Source organism: Nerophis ophidion, linkage group LG12 (assembly GCF_033978795.1).
Source record: "Nerophis ophidion isolate RoL-2023_Sa linkage group LG12, RoL_Noph_v1.0, whole genome shotgun sequence".
Lineage (NCBI taxonomy): Eukaryota > Metazoa > Chordata > Actinopteri > Syngnathiformes > Syngnathidae > Nerophis > Nerophis ophidion.
This window is the reverse complement of record NC_084622.1, coordinates 51,086,113-51,104,295: the sequence shown is the minus strand read 5'-3', so window position 1 is coordinate 51,104,295 and position 18,183 is coordinate 51,086,113. Positions and strand designations below refer to the sequence as shown.

The window sequence follows — 18,183 nt, the reverse complement described above, 5'->3', positions numbered from 1 at the left end:
AGGTGTCACACCTATGGATCATGTTTTGTTTTGTCATGTAATGTTTTTGATTTAGGACATTCATTCATGTTTTGCACTTCCTGGTTTTGTTTGCTTCCATGCCAACTCATTAGTTTTCACCTGTCACGTCCCTGTTCTCAGCCTCACCTGTTTTCACTAATGATCAGAACTATTTAAGTCACTCTTTTTCTTGTCTTCGTCCTGGCATCTTCTCACACTCGCACGCACCCTACCCATGCTGTTCAAACCTCCACGTCCTCGCCCACAGTTTCATGCCGAGTAAGTTTATGTATTTATGCCACAGTGCTATTTTTGTTTTGTATGTTCATTGTTCATTCATGCCAATCGAGCAAGTGTTTTTGTTTCCTGTTTATATTATGTAGCCAAGTTTTATACGTCCTTGTGAGCGCCCTTAGTTTGATTATTTTTGATTACAGTGTTTGTTTATTTAATAAACCATGTACTCACATCCACGCCTCGCCCGTGATGATCCTCATCTGCATCGAAGAAACAATCCACGTCCAAGCCAAGTTATGACACTAGGATCATTCTGGAAAATCCCTTATCTGCTTATTGTGTTACTAGTGTTTTAGTGAGATTATATGGTCGTACCTGTACAACCTGAAAGTCGGAGGGGTGTGGCCATGGGTGTGGTGACCACCAGTGTCTCCGAGGGAAGCCACGTTTCTCGCCGAGGCGAAGGCAGCCGATGGTTTCTCTACGGTGGAAGCATCCGACAGTCAGGGGCGGCCGGTGCAAGGAGGCAAGAGAGTCTGCAGCTGCCTCTTTGACAGGTGCAGGAGGAACGATGCAAGCTCTCCGCTCATGTCTACGTTAAGAGCCGACTAATTACCACCATTTTCCCACCGAAACTTGCCGGTTGACATGTGGTAGGGAACCAAGTTCGCTTGATCGCTCTGTTCCATAGTAAAGCTTCACAGTCATCTTTCAGGAATGTAAACAAGGAAATACCGGCTGTGTTTGTGTTGCTAAATGCGGCCGCAATACACCGTTTCCCACCTACATCTTTCTTCTTTGACGTCTCTATTATTCATTGAACGAATTGCAAAAGATTCAGCAACACAGGTGTCCAGAATACTGTGGAATTAGGCGATGAAAAGAGACGACTTATAGCTGTGAACGGTGCTGGAACAAAATGTCCTCTACAATGCGTGACGTCACACGCACGCGTCATCATACCGCGACGTTTTAGCATGATACTTCGCGCGAAGTTTAAAATTGCCATTTTTGTAAACTAAAAAGGCCGTATTGGCATGTGTTGCAATGTTAATATTTCATCATTGATATATAAACTATCAGACTGCGTGGTCGCTAGTAGTGGCTTTCAGTAGGCCTTTAATTAGCTGCCTACATAAGTGTACATTTTTTTTATTGAAAAAATACGGAGGCACGCCACCAGCAGGAACGTAAAAAAAAAATTAAACTCCACCAGGTTTTTTTTGTTGTTGTTGTTGTTGTTTTCCTGCGTGTAGTGCTTTTAGTTATTGTTTTACGCTGTTATTTTGGTGGCACTTCCTGTTTTGTTGGTGTTTTCCTGTGGCAGTTTCATCAATCAATCAATTGCTTATATAGCCCTAAATCAGGAGTGTCTCAAAGGGTTGCACGAGCCGTAACGACATCCTTTGCTCATTTCCCACATCTGGGCAAGGAATGACTCAACCCAACGGGTGTCCAAAGTGCGCCAGGCACCTAAGAAAACCCTTGTCTCCATGGCAACGTCTCTGTCGCTTTCACTCATTTGCCGCTTTTCCACTAATGCAGGGGTAGGCAACCCAGAACGTTGAAAGAGCCCTTTTGGACCCAAATAACACAACGCTGTCAAGCGCCATTCATATAAAACTTGCGGGCCGAACTAACATTAAACTATTATTAAGGCGGGGGCCGCAAAATAAGGTCTCGCGGGCCACGTGTCTGAGATCCCTAGTATAAAGTCATATCCAACAATTGCGACAACGACTTTTTACTGTCAATTGAGTTTCGTTTTTTAATAATTTCTGCTGGTGGTGTGCCTCCTGCATTTTTTCAACACAAACAATGTGCCTTGGCTCAAAAAAGGTTGAAAAACACTGTAGTAGTGGTGGCGGGACACTTGTCTATGATGTTTCCTTGTCCGACCTCAGCGACCAGAGACACAATTACTTAGCTGGAATACTACAATGAAAGTGCTGTTGTTTGCCGGTAAATGATTGTGGCTACACAGCAGCTTTCTCTGCCACTGCAGGCAGTGTCGCAGGAATGTGCTTCAATGTGTGCTGCAAGGTGTCCTTATTTTGGTGATTCATTTGCACTTCATGTCAGTGACTAAGGGTGTAACAATGCATTTTAAAAAAAGTTTCAGAATTTGTGGTTGCCAATATGATCCAGGGATGATACAATTTTTTTTGTAGAACAATATGATCCATTTCAGGGAGTTTAAATCAATTCAATAACTTTGTAGCCAAACATTCAGGCGATCTGACTGTGAAATACGTACTGGATTGTACTGTATTCCGGTTATTTCTTATAAGGCCTATGTATCAAAGTCAAGGCCTGCAGGCCAGATCCGGCTCGCGAATGGATTACCTATGACCCCCAGGATGATAGTTGATTACCGTATTTTCCGCATCATAAGGCGCACTGCTGATCAATGGCCTATTTTTGATCTTTTTTCATTTATAAGGATTATAAGGCGCATTAAAGAAGTCATATTATTATAATTTTTTTTTGTAAATTTAAAACACTATCTTGTGGTCTACATAACATGTAATGGTGGTTCTTTGTTCAAAATGATGCATAGATGATGTTTTACTGATCATCTTCAAGTCGCTTTCTGGCAGTAGCTTCAGGATGCCTCGTTTTGTGGGCGGTCTTATTTACGTGGCTCACCTTGGACAGCAACTTCTCCCCGTCATCTTTGCTGTAGCGGTGTAGCGTGCAAGGACGGGAGTGGCAGAAGTGTCAAAAGATGGAGCTAACTGTTTTAATGTCATTCAGACTTTACTTCAATCAGTAACAGAGCAGCATCTTTTCATCCGAAGACAACAACACTGGAAATGTGTTCCGTGAAATACCGTTCGGAACTCTAATAACTAGAGTTCCTAGGGTGAATAGTGTAAACTCACTACACCGGTATGTTTTAGCGCTTTCATAGCGAGTTTACTGACAGACATAAGTAAGAACTTTACGCTTCTTTATATTAGAAATGGCAACAGCGGAGGATGAATGTCCCATAACAAGAACATAGAGAATAAGAAGAAGCTTATTGACTACGAAGTCGGCACAGACTACAAAGCGCGCACTTTTTCAGGATTTATGCAGATCACAAATATAGATCAGTAGGTACCAGAAGGTAAGAACAATTGGTTTTGCATAATATTGCAAAACAAAACGCCAGATGATGTCTTACTTAATACACACACACACACCATAATAATACTTGTATGTTGAAGCACATCAAATGGTGCAGCCTACACTTATCTCTTATGTCTGACTGCCATCTACTGGTCACACTTATCTCTACACTATGTACCAAATAAAATTGATTTGAGGTGGGTAAGCTCAACCAAACTTATTCCGTATATAATGTGCACCGGGTTATAAAGTGAACAGTAGAGTTTTGAGACAAAATTTTTTTTAATTGTGCCTTACTGTCTGGAAAATACGCTAATCGTTAAATAAAATACAGTACACTGTGTTAGGTCTTGGTTCAAACGGTGATGTGCAATAATTTTAATGTGTTTTAATAAGCATTGAACCAGTTCGGTCTTTGGCTTTTAGCAAATTAGTTTCTTTCGGCTCTCTGATGTATTTGACTTTGACATCCCTGTTATAAGGGAATTACCAAGGTAATTTCAGCAGCGTCCGGATATTTATTTTCATTCTTATTATTTACATGCACCTGGGGAAGGTTGATTGGCAACACTAAATGGTTGGGAAATTGTGTTAGATGTAAATATAAACAGAATACAATGATTTGCAAATCCTTTTCAACCCATATTCAGTTGAATGCACTATAAAGACAACATATTTGATGTTCAAACTCATAGACTTTATTTTTTTTGCAAATAATAATTAACTAAGCATTTAATGGCTGCAACATGTGCCAAAGTAGTTGGGAAAGGGCATGTTCACCACTGTGTTACATCACCTTTTCTTTTAACAACACTCAATAAACGTTTGGGAACTGAGGAAACTAATTGTTGAAGCTTTGAAAGTGGAATTCTTTCCCATTCTTGTTTTACGTAGAGCTTCAGTCCTTCAACAGTCCGGGGTCTCCGCTGTCGTATTTTACGCTTCATAATGCGTTTAAGTTCATCCATCATATTTCCAGAGACTGAACATTTGCCAGTCATATAATTGCAAGAGTAAGCCTTCCTTTGCTAATCATGCGCCCTTGTCTATAGTCGGCTCCTCTCCCTCTGCAGTGCTTTCGTTTAAGCTTGTTGTCTGTTGGCCCCGTCTTCAGCGTCTGGGTCGCGTACTCCAGCGTATCTGGGTCAAAAATTCTGAACATGCTCCTCCCTCTCAGCTTTATTAGGGTTACACGCTCATAGAAAAACTTTTTCAGAGTATGTCATTCAAGCTCTGCACAAGAAAATGAGGAAAACATGTAAATGTAGACTCGGACACCTCTAAGACAACTTCATATAAAGTCTGCTCTTCTTAAAGTCTATGTTTTATTTTGTGGTGGCGATACAATTGATAAACTACCTTTAAAATCGACGTTAGATCGATATACAGTACAGGCCAAAAATGTGGACACGCCTTCTCATTCAATGCTTTTTCTTTATTGTCATGACTATTGTCACTGAAGGCATCAAAACTATGAATGAACACTTTGTGGGTTCTTCCGAGGATGTCGTAGTCGTAATGATTTGTGCAGTCCTTTGAGACATTTGTGATTTAGGGCTATTATAAATAAACATTGATTGAGTTGTGTACTTAACTAAAAATGTGAAATAACCGAAAACATGTAATTTATTCTAGTTTCTTCAAATTAGCTACTCTTTGTAATCGACAGTAGAACCCACTCACAGCAACTATATTGGGTTAAATGAATGTAATTTTGACTATATAAGTGTTATTTCATGTTTAAAATAATCTAATAATTCTAAAAAATATTTTAGAAGGCAGTTAACTGTTTATTTGCTTTGACTGTAATTCTTCAACTTATTAATAATATTTCGACTTCGCTGAATTTTGTTTACCATGGTCAGGCCTTTTGTGACCGCATTTATTTTATTATGGAGTAAATGCTTGACGCAATAAACACTTCCTGTCATTCACTTCAAATGCGCACAACGTGGGAATTCAGTATTCCTCTGTATCGAACCAAAAAGAGTGGTCCAAGTTCACGCTAAATAACCTGACAACACAGATCTCTCCTGCTGTGTATTTGAATGATCTGTCAGACCAGGTGCGCATGTTAAGAAGTGGAGTTACAATGCAGACCACCAACTCAAGCTCATCTAAGATGGACTGATGCAAAGTGGAAAAGTGTTTAGTGGTCTGACGAGTCCACATTTCAAATTGTGTTTGGAAATTGAAGAGGAAAGGAATCATCTGGATTGTTATAGGCGCTAAGTTCAAAAGCCAGCATCTGTGATGGTATGGGGGTGTATTAGTGCCCAAGGCATGGGTAACTTACACATCTGTGAAGGCACCATTAATGCTGAAAGGTACATACAGGTGTTGGAGCAACATATATTGTCACCCAAGCAACGTTATCATGGACGCCCCTTCTTATTCCAGCAAGACAATGCCAAGCCACATGTTACAACAGCGTTGCTTCATAGTTAGAGTGCGGGTACTGGACTGGCCTGCCTGTAGTCCAGACCTGTCTCCCAATTAAAAATTTGTTTTCAATATGAAGCCTAAAATACCACGACGGAGACCCCGGACTTTTGAACCACGTAAGCCGTACATCAGGGGTGTCCAAACATTTTCCACTGAGGGCCGCACACTGAACAATCGAAGCAAGCGGGGGCCATTTTCATATTTTTTTATTTTAAAAAACAATGCAATATATAGATAAAAAATATACATTTAGGCCTCCACTCCGTTATGATTCCAGGGACCCCAAAGGGTTTTGGTCCAAAAAAAAAAAAGTGTCATTATTCAGTATTACTATCTTAATTATTATTCAAGTTTTAAATCTCTAGATCAAGGGTCGGGAACCTTTTTGGCTGAGAGAGCATTCAAGCCAAATATTTTAAAAAGTATTTCCGTGAGAGCCATATAATATTTTTTTTAAGACTGAATACAACTAAATGCGTGCATTTTTAAGTAAGACCAACATTTTTAGAGTATGATAAGTCTCATTCTTTTTAATAACATTATTCTGAAGCTAAACAACAATAAATAAAATACTTCTTACCAATAATGCGACTTCTTGAACAGGTGCGGTAGAAACCGGATGGATGGATTAAAATGCATGAGAATGTTTTATATATTGAATGTTATTTTTGACACTGATTACCAGCGGAATTTTTCATTACTTACCGTGTTAAGCAATGTCAGCTAAGATTTATCTGAGAGCCAGATGCAGTCATCAAAAGAGCCACATCTGGCTCTAGAGCCATAGGTTCCCTACCCCTGCTGTAGATCAACATTAGGAAAAAAAAATGGAAAAAACACAAAAAATGCAATATTTTCACCCAATAACTTTTTTAGGTGGAATATTTGAGATTATGTAATAATTGGAGCCTTAATTTTGGATTTTGATTCATTATTATTTTTTGAGCAATGACACTTAAAAACAAATCACACAAAAATAATTGGGGATCCAAAAGTGTCCTATTCATTAAAGTGTTAAAAAATAAATTATACATTTTTTTTTACTGTTAGCACAATAATCTTGAGATCAACTTCAGATATATCCGTCAATTTTAAGTTTTATTGTTGTTTATGTTTTTTGTTTGTATGTTTTAGGCCAGGGGTCGGGAACCTATTTGGCTGAGAGAGCCATGAAAGCCAAATATTTCAAAACGTATTTCCGTGAGAGCCATATAATATTTTTTAACACTGAATACAACTAAATGCGTGCATTTTAAGTAAGACCAACATTTTTAGAGTATAATAAGTCTCTTATTCTTTTTAATAACATGGTTATTCTGAAGCTAGTAATAAATAGTAATAGTAAATAGTAAACCAGTAATAAATAAAATAATTCTACAATTAATGCAACTTCGTGAACAGGTGCGGTAGAAAACGGATGAATGGATTAAAATGCATGAGAATGTTTACTATTTTGAACGTTATTTATATTTTGAGCTTAATTATTAATTACTTATCATGTTAAGCAATGTCAGCTAAGATTTATCTGAGAGCCAGATGCAGTCATCAAAAGAGCCACATCTGGCTCTAGAGCCATAGGTTCCCTACCCCTGTTTTAGGGCCTTCTTTAAAAAAAACAGCTCAGTTTTTTAATATGGAAAAACAGAATATGCAACATTTTCCCCCAAAAATATTTCAAACTGGAATATTTAATGTGATGTAATCGGAGCCTTGAATAGGTCAATAATTCAAAATGACATTGATTTTGATTCATTATTATTTTTTATAGAAAGTAACAGCCTACATGGCAGCTTTGTGTTATAAGAGTAAGCATTGCAACAATTTATTGTTACATTTCACCTGTTTGCTCCTTTATACCACTTTTTATGTTTTTTATTTTTTCCAATTGAATTCTTAAAATGTGCCGTTGGGCCGTTAAAAAATAACCCCCGGGCCGCACTTTGAACACCCCTGCCGTATATCAAACAAGAATGGGAAAGAATTCCACCTGAAAAGCTTCAAAAATGTGTCTCCTCAGTTCCCAAAGGTTTACTGAGTGTTGTTAAAAGGAAAGGCCATGTAACACAGTGGTAAAAATGCCCCTGTGACAACTTTTTTGCAATGTGTTGCTGCCATAAAATTACAAGTTAATGATTATTGAACAAAAGTTTTCTCAGTTCAAACGTTAAGTATCTTGTCTTTGCAGTCTATTCAATTCAATATAAGTTGAAAAGGATTCACAAATAATTGTATTCTGTTTTTATTTACCATTTACGCAACGTGCCAACTTCACTGGTTTTGGGGTTTGTTTATTACAAACGTGTGGCTTTGTAGTAAAAGAGTGCTGATACTAGACTGGTCTGCCTGTAGTCCAGACCTGTGTCCCATTGAAAATGTGTGGAGCGTCAACTTAAGCTGTACATCAAGCAAGAATTGGAAAGGATTCCACCTGAAAAGCTTCAAAAATGTGTCTCCTCAGTTCCCAAATGTTTACCTAGTGTTGTTAAAAGGAAGGGCCATGTAACACAGTGGTTAAAATGAACCTCTGCCAAATATGTCTCAATGTGTTGCTGCCATTAAATTAAAAAGTCAATGATTATTTGCACACAAAAAAAGTTTCTCAGTTGGAACATTAACTATCTTTTCTTTGCAGCCTATTCAATTAAATCTAAGTTGAAAAGTATTCGCAAATCATTGTATTCTGTTTTTATTTACCATTTACACAACGTGCCAACTTCACTGGTTTTGGGTTTTTGTATTTTGTATTGACTATTGCAGCCATAATGTCGTTAAAAAAAAGTAAAACGCATCAATACAAAGCAGACAGAAAAATGTTTGACATATTTATGCTTGATCAAGGACTAAAACATGCACATTGCTTGTCTCCCTTTCCCAGATCTACCCACTGGATGGGAAGAAGGATACACGTTTGAGGGCGCACGATGCTTCATTAAGTGAGTGATGCATCCCAGACATAATTTCACCCGCAAGCATGACATGATTAAAAGTGTCGTAGGATTCAAAAACATGCACCCTTTGTGTACACCTTTTAAAATGATTTGTCCTGGCTAGGCGTTTGAAACCTTTACACCTCATATCTTTACATGGCCGGGGTGTCAAAAGTTAATGATTATACTTGTAGGAACATTGCACAATGTGCAAGTACATGGCACACCTCTGCATAGTGTGCTGTTGATTTTATTGATTGAATGAGCCAATTGAAGGAGTTGGGCTCTATTAGTTGTTTCTTTCTTTCCTTCTTTCTTTTCTTTCTTTTTTTAGTTCTCCTGTCTGCCGTGAAATAGATGGAAAAATATGTCTCTAGTTTGTGTCAGCTTGAAGCATTTGCATCTGTTGCAAGTTTTGTTGATTCTATGTAACTTGTTTATGTGCTATGGATATGTTTTTTCTAGGGCTGGGCAACGATTAAAAATTTTAATCGAAGTTAATCGCACTATTTCTCCGATTAATCGCGATTAACTGCATTGTATACGCAAAGCCCAATAATGAATTCAAAAGTAGTGTGTAATGCACCTTTATTGGAATATTCTCCCACATGAACAAAAGCGCCAAAACATTTGTTGTGCAAACACAATTTAAATCAGTCCTTGTTAAACAGTAGCAGTTAAATAGCATATTTTATGAAAATCAATTCAAAAAATTTAAATACAAACATTTAAGCTTATTGCCACTGCCAGGGTATTTAAGTTATCCTGTTTGTTATGGAAAATAAATATAATCTACATACAAATCTCTGAGCCACAATCATAACATCTGAACAGGCAATTTCTGAGGTAACAGCAGAAACATTTTTTTTATCAGGGATCTTATGTTTAAAAAACCTATATTATAGGTAGTGGGCTGTTTTAGGGAATTTTTGATCAAATTATCCGTAGTAGCAATATTAATAATGTTGTGTTTATTCTGCGTAGTGCACTTAAAATAATTATGACCATATCTAGGAATTGATATGATGGGAATTTTCCGATTTGTTTGCTTGGTGCTTTGATAAACTGAACGCATATACATGGTACTATATTGTGATGTTATGAGCCACGGAAAAAAAGAACTACCCTACCCAGCATGCAACAGGAGTGACGAGCATGCGCGGTAGCCCAGTATAGGTTGTGTCGCCATGACGGCATCTTGTATGTTGTGATATGCACGCTCTGAAAGCAAACGTTAAGAACTCAGACAACACTCCTCGTCTGCATTATTGATAAATAGACAGACAACACATATACTCCGCTGCTTTACAGGCCGCTGGATGTAGCCGGCAAAGTATTCCCATGCTAGCTAGCCGGTCTAGCAAGCACGCCTCATTCAGTCCAAAACGGCCCAATCTATCCACATTCAGAATTGTCTGGCGGTCGTAAGTGATCCCGGAGTGACCACGATGTAAGCCAGCCATGAAATTTGCAGAATTGTCCGATATTTTTGCCAAATGTTCCATCTTTACCAAGAGCCCCTCGACGCCGAAGTACATCCGGGAGATGCCATCTTGTTAAGAAAAGGCGTTAACAAAATAAAAGCATGTAAACAACATACGCAAATGTGCGATAAAATAATTGTCGGCGTTAATAGATTGTTGAGTTAACGCGTTATTAACGCATTAATTTGCCCACCCCTAGTTTTTTCCCTTGGCCTCAGTCTGGACCCCCTCCCTGGAGTCCAGCCTTTGACTGAATATTTTTTTTACTCTTCCCTTGCCCTCTCCCCAACGTTTATCCGTTACTCACCTTTTTTTTTGTTAGAGGCGCCAGACGTTGGCAGATTGTCAGCGATCCATTTTCTGTCTCCCTGTAATATTTGTCTGATCTTGAATGGGATTGTGTTGAAAATCTCAATTTCCCCCCAGGGATTAATAATGTGCTTCTGATTCTGATTCTCATTACAATTTTGAAAAGCTTTATGTTCAGTTTTGCGCTACTTGAAGACTTAGATGTATCAGTACATGGTTATAATCAGGTGTCATTCCATTATTTTTTTTCAAAACCCTATGCAAACGTTTATGTGTGTGTGTGTGACGGGGATCAGTTTTATGTAAGAGCTGGCTCTTTCATCTCTTCCTCCTCTTACAGAAAGGCTCTCCCTGTTCAGCCCATATTAAAACTTTTAACGACGGTAAATCATTAAGTTATTTTTAAAGTCACTGCATCGTCCCAACAGAGCATCGCCGCTTGACCTTCTTGCAACTTGAGGCTCTTCTTTAATTAAATGTCAAACCATCTAAATGAGTTAAGACTTGGTGAAGCACAAGTCGCTTTTTGTAAATATTAATAATGCATCATATTTGCAAAAGCAACATATTATTTCATGTTCAATTCACACATTTATATTGTTTAATTGCTCTACTTCTACTTGACTCCAAGTTGCAAAAGGCAATGTTGTTGCAGACTTATCCAGCTTGCTGTCTTGCAGTATTATTTTAATTAGGGATGCACCGATTAATCGGTAACCGAATATATTCGGCCGAATATGGCAAAAAAAGCCACATTCGGCCTTCGGCGGAATGAGTTAAAAACAAGGCCGAATAGTGGCGTGTGACGCAATTTTTTGACGCGGTGACTCAATCAACCAACGTGCAGTGACGCGGTGACGTTGGGATATGTTGTGTACCTGTATAAGTGTATGAGGTTACAAGCACACACTTATTGAGATTTAGTGGGGCGTCTGTTTACATTATTAGCCTGTTGTGTAGGCTACCTGTATAAGTGTATGAGGTTACAAGCACACACTTAATTGAGATTTACTTGAGCCTTCTGTTTACATTATTAGCATATCTACTGTGGCTAAGCAGACTTTTGCCAAAAGGACAATAATTCATTTGTTGTGGGTTTATCCACTTTAATGCACTTTATTTTTTTTTGGAATGCATGTTTTGTTTGAAGGCCTAATATAAATGAAAAACTTTGTGCTTTTTTTTGAAAAGCAAAGGCTACTGGAATATTAAAAAAATGTCAATATTCAATAAAAAAATACTTTATTTGAAAAACATGTCTAAATATTTATTCTAAGCCATGCAATATTTAAAAAATTGTGAAAAAATGCATTCATTATTCGGTATTCGGCCTTCGGCCAAGCGTTTAAATTTTATTCGGCTTCGGCCACAAATTTTCATTTCGTGCATCCCTAATTTGAATACAATACTAACTTTGGCAGCAGTTGTTCAGAAAGTTTCTGGATCTTTCAGAAGTTACCATTATTGAGAATACGTGTCATTTGGCATTTTCCCACTTATTGTACACACAAAGTGCACTTGTTTTATTTTTTATAATTTAAAATCACGATAAAATCTGGTGGATGACTTTGCATATCAGAGGCTGCAAGGGTGTGTGTGTGCCCCCATGAATTTCCTCTCCTGCTTTGACTTCCTCATGAATTTGAGCACTTCTATGTGGCAGACTGTCTGGCAGTCAAGCTGAAAGGCGGCCGAGTGTTTTATGACTTTTATCAGTCAGTGAGAGCCAGACCTTTACTCTACCGTTTTTTTTTAAAACAGCATTGGCATCGTCGACATGAGGATTCTGCAGTATGGCCTCAAAATCTATACCGCAAGCCTCCTGCAATAACATTATACATCACAATATATTATTTGGCATATAATTGATATAGAACTAGGGCTGGCCGATATGGCCTTTTTTGATATCTCGATATTTTTAGGCCATATCGCGATACACGATATATATATCTCGATATTTTGTCTTAGCCTTGAATGAACACTTGATGCATATAATCACAGCAGTATGATGATTCTATGTGTCTACACAACTCCTGTGACTGTAACATCAATAAAATACTATTGGTAGGCTAGACTAGCTGCCAGAACTTGCCCAAACGTCAGCCTCCGTTCCTTTGAGACCGAGTGAAATGTTTCATTCACGTTATCAGCAGTATGGCTTTCATGCATCACCCCAGTTTGCAAGACTTGAGACTGGGAGCTGCCATTGATCTGCGATGTAGTGCCCGGTGAATGTGGCGTATGACTCTGTGGTCGCAGAGGTCCAGTGATCACAGGTAAGAGCTACTCTGGTAGCTTTAGTCAGTCACTTTGTCTCTCTGTAAAGTGAAGGTACAATATTGTCTGTAAAAACCGAGCGTGATGGGATGTCATACCGTGGCTTAATGGTTTTGATCATGAACCTGAAGCCTTCTCTCTCCACTGCGCTGTACGGTCGCAGGTCTTTTGCAATTAAACGAGTGATGGATCTGGTTATCTTCTTTGCCCGTTCAGACCTGGGTGGTAATTTTGTGAGCTGATGAAGTGTGCGTTGAGCAGCTGCCGGTGTTGTTAGTGGAGGATCTGTTTCCTTTGATGACTCTAGGGTGGTGTCTGTCCAAGTGAGCGCGGGGATTTGAAGAATTCCCAAAATACTTAACTTAATCAATCAATCAATCAATCAATGTTTATTCATATAGCCCCAAATCACAAATGTCTCAAAGGACTGCACAAATCATTACGACTACAACATCCTCGGAAGAACCCACAAAAGGGCAAGGAAAACTCACACCCAGTGGGCAGGGAGAATTCACATCCAGCGGGACGCCATTGACAATGCTGACTATGAGAAACCTTGGAGAGGACCTCAGATGTGGGCCGCCCCCCACCCCTCTCTAGGGGACCGAAAGCAATGGATGTCGAGCGGGTCTAACATGATACTGTGAAAGTTCAATCCATAGTGGCTCCAACACAGCCGCGAGAGTTCAGTTAAAAGCGGATCCAAGACAGCAGCGAGAGTCCCGTCCACAGGAAACCATCCCAAGCGGAGGTGGATCAGCAACGTAGAGATGTCCCCAACCGATACACAGGCGAGCGGTCCATCCTGGGTCCTGACGAGCGGTCCATCCTGGGTCTCGACTCTGGACAGCCAGTACTTCATCCATGGTCATTGGACCGGACCCCCTCCACAAGGGAGGGGGGGACATAGGAGAAAAAAAAAAAGAAGCGGCAGATGAACTGGTCTAAAAAGGAGGTCTATTTAAAGGCTAGAGTATACAGATGAGTTTTAAGGTGAGACTTAAATGCTTCTACTGAGGTAGCATCTCGAACTGTTACCGGGAGGGCATTCCAGAGTACTGGAGCCCGAATGGAAAACGCTCTATAGCCCGCAGACTTTTTTGGGGCTCTAGGAATCACTAATAAGCCGGAGTCTTTTCAACGCAGATTTCTTGCCGGGACATATGGTACAATACAATCGGCAAGATAGGATGGAGCTAGACCGTGTAGTATTTTATATGTAAGTAGTAAAACCTTAAAGTCACATCTTAAGTGCACAGGAAGCCAGTGCAGGTGAGCCAGTATAGGTATATATGTATGTATATATGTATATAAAGGTATATACAGTATAGGTATATATATATGTATATATGTATATAAAGGTATATACAATATAGGTATATATGTATGTATATATGTATATAAAGGTATATACAGTACAGGCGTAATGTGATCAAACTTTCCTGTTCTTGTCAAAAGTCTAGCAGCCGCATTTTGTACCAACTGTAATCTTTTAATGCTAGACATCTTAGCGTTGCAAAGTCTGAGTCATGTCAAGCCCTTTTTTTGCCTCGGTAAAATCCTAAGTGTCTCCAAACGTTTGCTTTCAAAGTCCGCGGAGGCGGTTGTATTTCTTCTTTAAGCTGCTCGGATTCTTTTTCTTCTACCTGCATTTTAGCGGCAACACAACTTAGTAGCTAGCCACCAGGTAACCACGCTGCTTCTTGTGCAATACCTACGGTGGCCCAGAAGGCACACACACATTGCCGGGAGCGGGGGAAGAAAATCAGTTTTTGAAAAATGAGAATCGATACTGAATCATACAAGGTGAATATGGAGATTTGAATTCGAATCGATCGTAAAGCATGTCCCAAATTCCAAGCTGTTGTTTTGAAGCATGTTAAAAAAAATAATGCACTTTGTGACTTCAATAATAAATATGGCAGTGCCATGTTGGCATTTTTTTCCATAACTTGAGTTGATTTATTTTGGAAAACCTTGTTAGATTGTTTAATGCATCCAACAAATTAGGCATAATAATGTGTTGATTCCACGACTGAATACATCGGTATCGGTTGATATCGATAATTAAGAGTTGGACAATATCGGATATCGGCAAAAAAGTCATTATCGGACATCTCTAATTATCACAGTATAACAATAACATGAAAAGATATATAGTCGTCCAAATTTAGATCATTTATATCGTCTATATCGCACAACTGTAGTCTTCATCAGCATGTTGAGGGTCTAACTACTATTTCCTCAGCCGTGAATATTTATATAACGTGGAAATGTTTGAAAGGCCACCTCGATTCCATTGCTGATTGATTGTGAAATGCGTGGTATCATCTTTTATTTTGAAAGGATGTAAATGACTGATTAAATGACAAGTGAGGAGCACAATTTATACCAACCATCTGCACCGATGCCCTGCGTGTGCGTGTGCGTGTGCGTGTGTGTGTGTGTGTGTGTGTGTGTCAATGTGCAGCGAGCCTTGAAAGCTGCACGTGGATGCTTAAGTCAGGTGTAATTAATAGTCATAAAACTCAGTCACGGATAATTCAACTGACACATTCTCTGACCTGCAGAAGACAGCATTATTAGTCTCTAATGGCTGTTTTTATATACATCGCCTGAAAATAAACCAAAACTATTTACGTAGCCCAAAGTGTCTTTAAAGGTGACAACTCAAAGCTACTCTTGAGTTTAGAGACCTACCTATTGATCCTCCTCATCTTCTGGCAGTGTGAGGCTTTGTTGACAGTGAGGGCTTAAGCCCATGAAAACACTGAAGCAAATACGACTTTGTGGGTTCAATCATATCAATGCGACTTCCCGAAAAAGGCCTGCATGTACAGTATGACTACTTTTTTGGGCACATTGAGCGATGCCGCAGTGATGGTGACGGCTATGATTGTTTTGGTCGTGATGATTTTGTATGGCCGATCAATCAGGAATTATTTTGGGAAAGTCCAGTACTTACTTTATCCCGGAATTAAACAGGCTAGCTCGCTTTCAACTTGGTTTATTCTTAAAAGCCAGTATTTTTTGTAGGGATGCACCAAAATGAAAATTTTTGGCCGAAGCCGAAACTGAATAAAATTTGAGCGCTTGGCCGAAGGCCGAATACCAAATACCGAATGATAAATGCAGTTTTTCACAACTTTTTTATGTTGCATAAATAGCCTAAAATAAATTTTTAGACATGTTTTTCAAATAAAGTAAATTTTTATTGAATATTGACATTTTTTAATATTCCAGTAGCCTTTGCTTTTCAAAAAAAGCACAAAGTTTTTCATTTATATTAGGCCTTCAAACAAAACATGCATTCCAAAAAAATAAAATAAAGTGCATTAAAGTGGATAAACCCACAACAAATGAATTATTGTCCTTTTGGCAAAAGTCTGCTTAGCCACAGTAGATATGCTAATAATGTAAACAGAAGGCTCAAGTAAATCTCAATTAAGTGTGTGCTTGTAACCTCTTACACTTATACAGGTAGCCTACACAACAGGCTAATAATGTAAACAGAGGCCCCACTAAATCTCAATAAGTGTGTGCTTGTAACCTCATACCCTTATACAGGTAGCCTACACAACAGGCTAATAATGTAAACAGAGGCCCCACTAAATCTCAATAAGTGTGTGCTTGTAACCTCATACCCTTATACAGGTAGCCTACACAACAGGCTAATAATGTAAACAGAAGGCCCCACTAAATCTCAATAAGTGTGTGCTTGTAACCTCATACACTTATACAGGTACACAACATATCCCAGGCCAGAACAGATTTGTCAATAACAGTACTTCAGCTTCAGAATAAAAAGAAGGAAACTAACTATGTATATAACAATTTAAATTTAACACTGCACGTTGGTTGATTGCGTCACCGCGTCAAAAAATTGCATCTTTGCGTCACACGCCACTATTCGGCCTTGCTTTTAACTCATTCCACCGAAGGCCGAATGTGGCTTTTTTTGCCATATTCGGCCGAATATATTCGGTTACCGATTAATCGGTGCATCCCTAATTTTTTCATTAGTTCCAGTACCAGTGCAGAGATTCGGTTTTATTATGTTATTTTCCAGTATCTTTTTTTCATTTCTGCTTACGTGATTAGAACCTGCTTTGACATGCTACGCGCAACAAGCCTGCGACTCACCGGGTATTTGTTGACAGGTTGATGTGATAACGATCTGGGAAAGTGCTCGTCACATTTCAAGCCCGTATGACAAGTAGTTAGTGAGAGCCTCATAAAGCCATCCAAAACCATGAGCCTGAGGACCAGATATAGCCAGTCTGTATGTTTCGCATCATCCTGGTTATATTTGTGGAATTTGAACATTAATGAAGAAATATTTCTAACCTAGATGATGAATTCATCTTGTTTTGAGACTCAAAAACAAATACATTATTAATTCATCTCTCTGACCCAACATGTTTTTGAACCTGTAAAAGGATATCACCTGTTCTAATGCCGGCTGCGTGTCTGGGCATCATCAGGTTACACAGTGCGAGCAATAAGGAGCAGATCGTGCTGACGTCGACTGTCCTCTAAGGAGAGGACGGGCGCAGGGCATTTGTGTGATGGTGTGTACTCAGTATTTGATGACATTAGTTTGGAATTAGTCCTTTTGAGGCTGTTTTAGTGTGTGGAGGAACTTAGTGCGGATTCTTCCTCCCACACTACAATATATACATTATGGCAGGGGTGCCCACACTTTTTCTGCAGGCGAGCTACTTTTCAATTGACCAACTCGAGGGGATTTACCTCATTTATATATATCATTTATATTTATTTATTTATGAAAGAGACATTTTTGTATACAAGTTAAATGTGTTTAATGATAATACAAGCATGTGTAACACATATAGATGTCTTTCTTTCACGAAGACAAGAATATAAGTTGGTGTATTACCTGATTCTGATGACTTGCATTGATTGGAATCAGACAGTAATGATGATAATGCCCACATTTTCAAATGGAAGAGAAAAAAAGTTGTCCTTTCTGTACAATACCACATGAAAGTGGTTGGTTTTTGGCATCTAATTCATCCAGCTTCCATACACTTTACAAGAAAAACATTGGCGGCAAATTCCGTAGCTTGCTTGATTGACATTCACGGCACCCGAGGGTCTTGTGAGATGACGCTGGCTGCTGCCAGTTCATTATTATGAAAAAATGACAGAGAGGAAGGCGAGAAACACTTTTTATTTCAACAGACTTTCGCGCCGTCCCTTCCGTCAAAACTCTAAAGGCCGACTGCACATTTCCTATCTTCCCAATAAAAGCCCTGCTTCATGCTGCCTGCGCTAACAAAATAAGAGTCTCGAAAAGCTGGCGTGCACAAGTGATGTGGACGCCAGCTTTCTGAGGGATCGCTTGTGCACGCCAGTTTTCCGAGACT

At 39.0% G+C, this 18,183-nt stretch overlaps 1 protein-coding gene across 5 annotated transcripts in view; it reads left to right on the top strand.

The window, feature by feature from the left end:
• LOC133563533 (pleckstrin homology domain-containing family A member 5-like) overlaps window positions 1–18,183 on the top strand; it is a 323,705-nt gene that overhangs the window by 2,895 nt on the left and 302,627 nt on the right. For all 5 annotated transcript variants that reach the window (XM_061917704.1, XM_061917702.1, XM_061917701.1 and 2 more), the window contains exon 3: window positions 8,672–8,729. In XM_061917704.1, coding sequence (XP_061773688.1) covers window positions 8,672–8,729 — 58 coding nt within the window. The remainder of the gene's footprint in view (window positions 1–8,671; window positions 8,730–18,183) is intronic.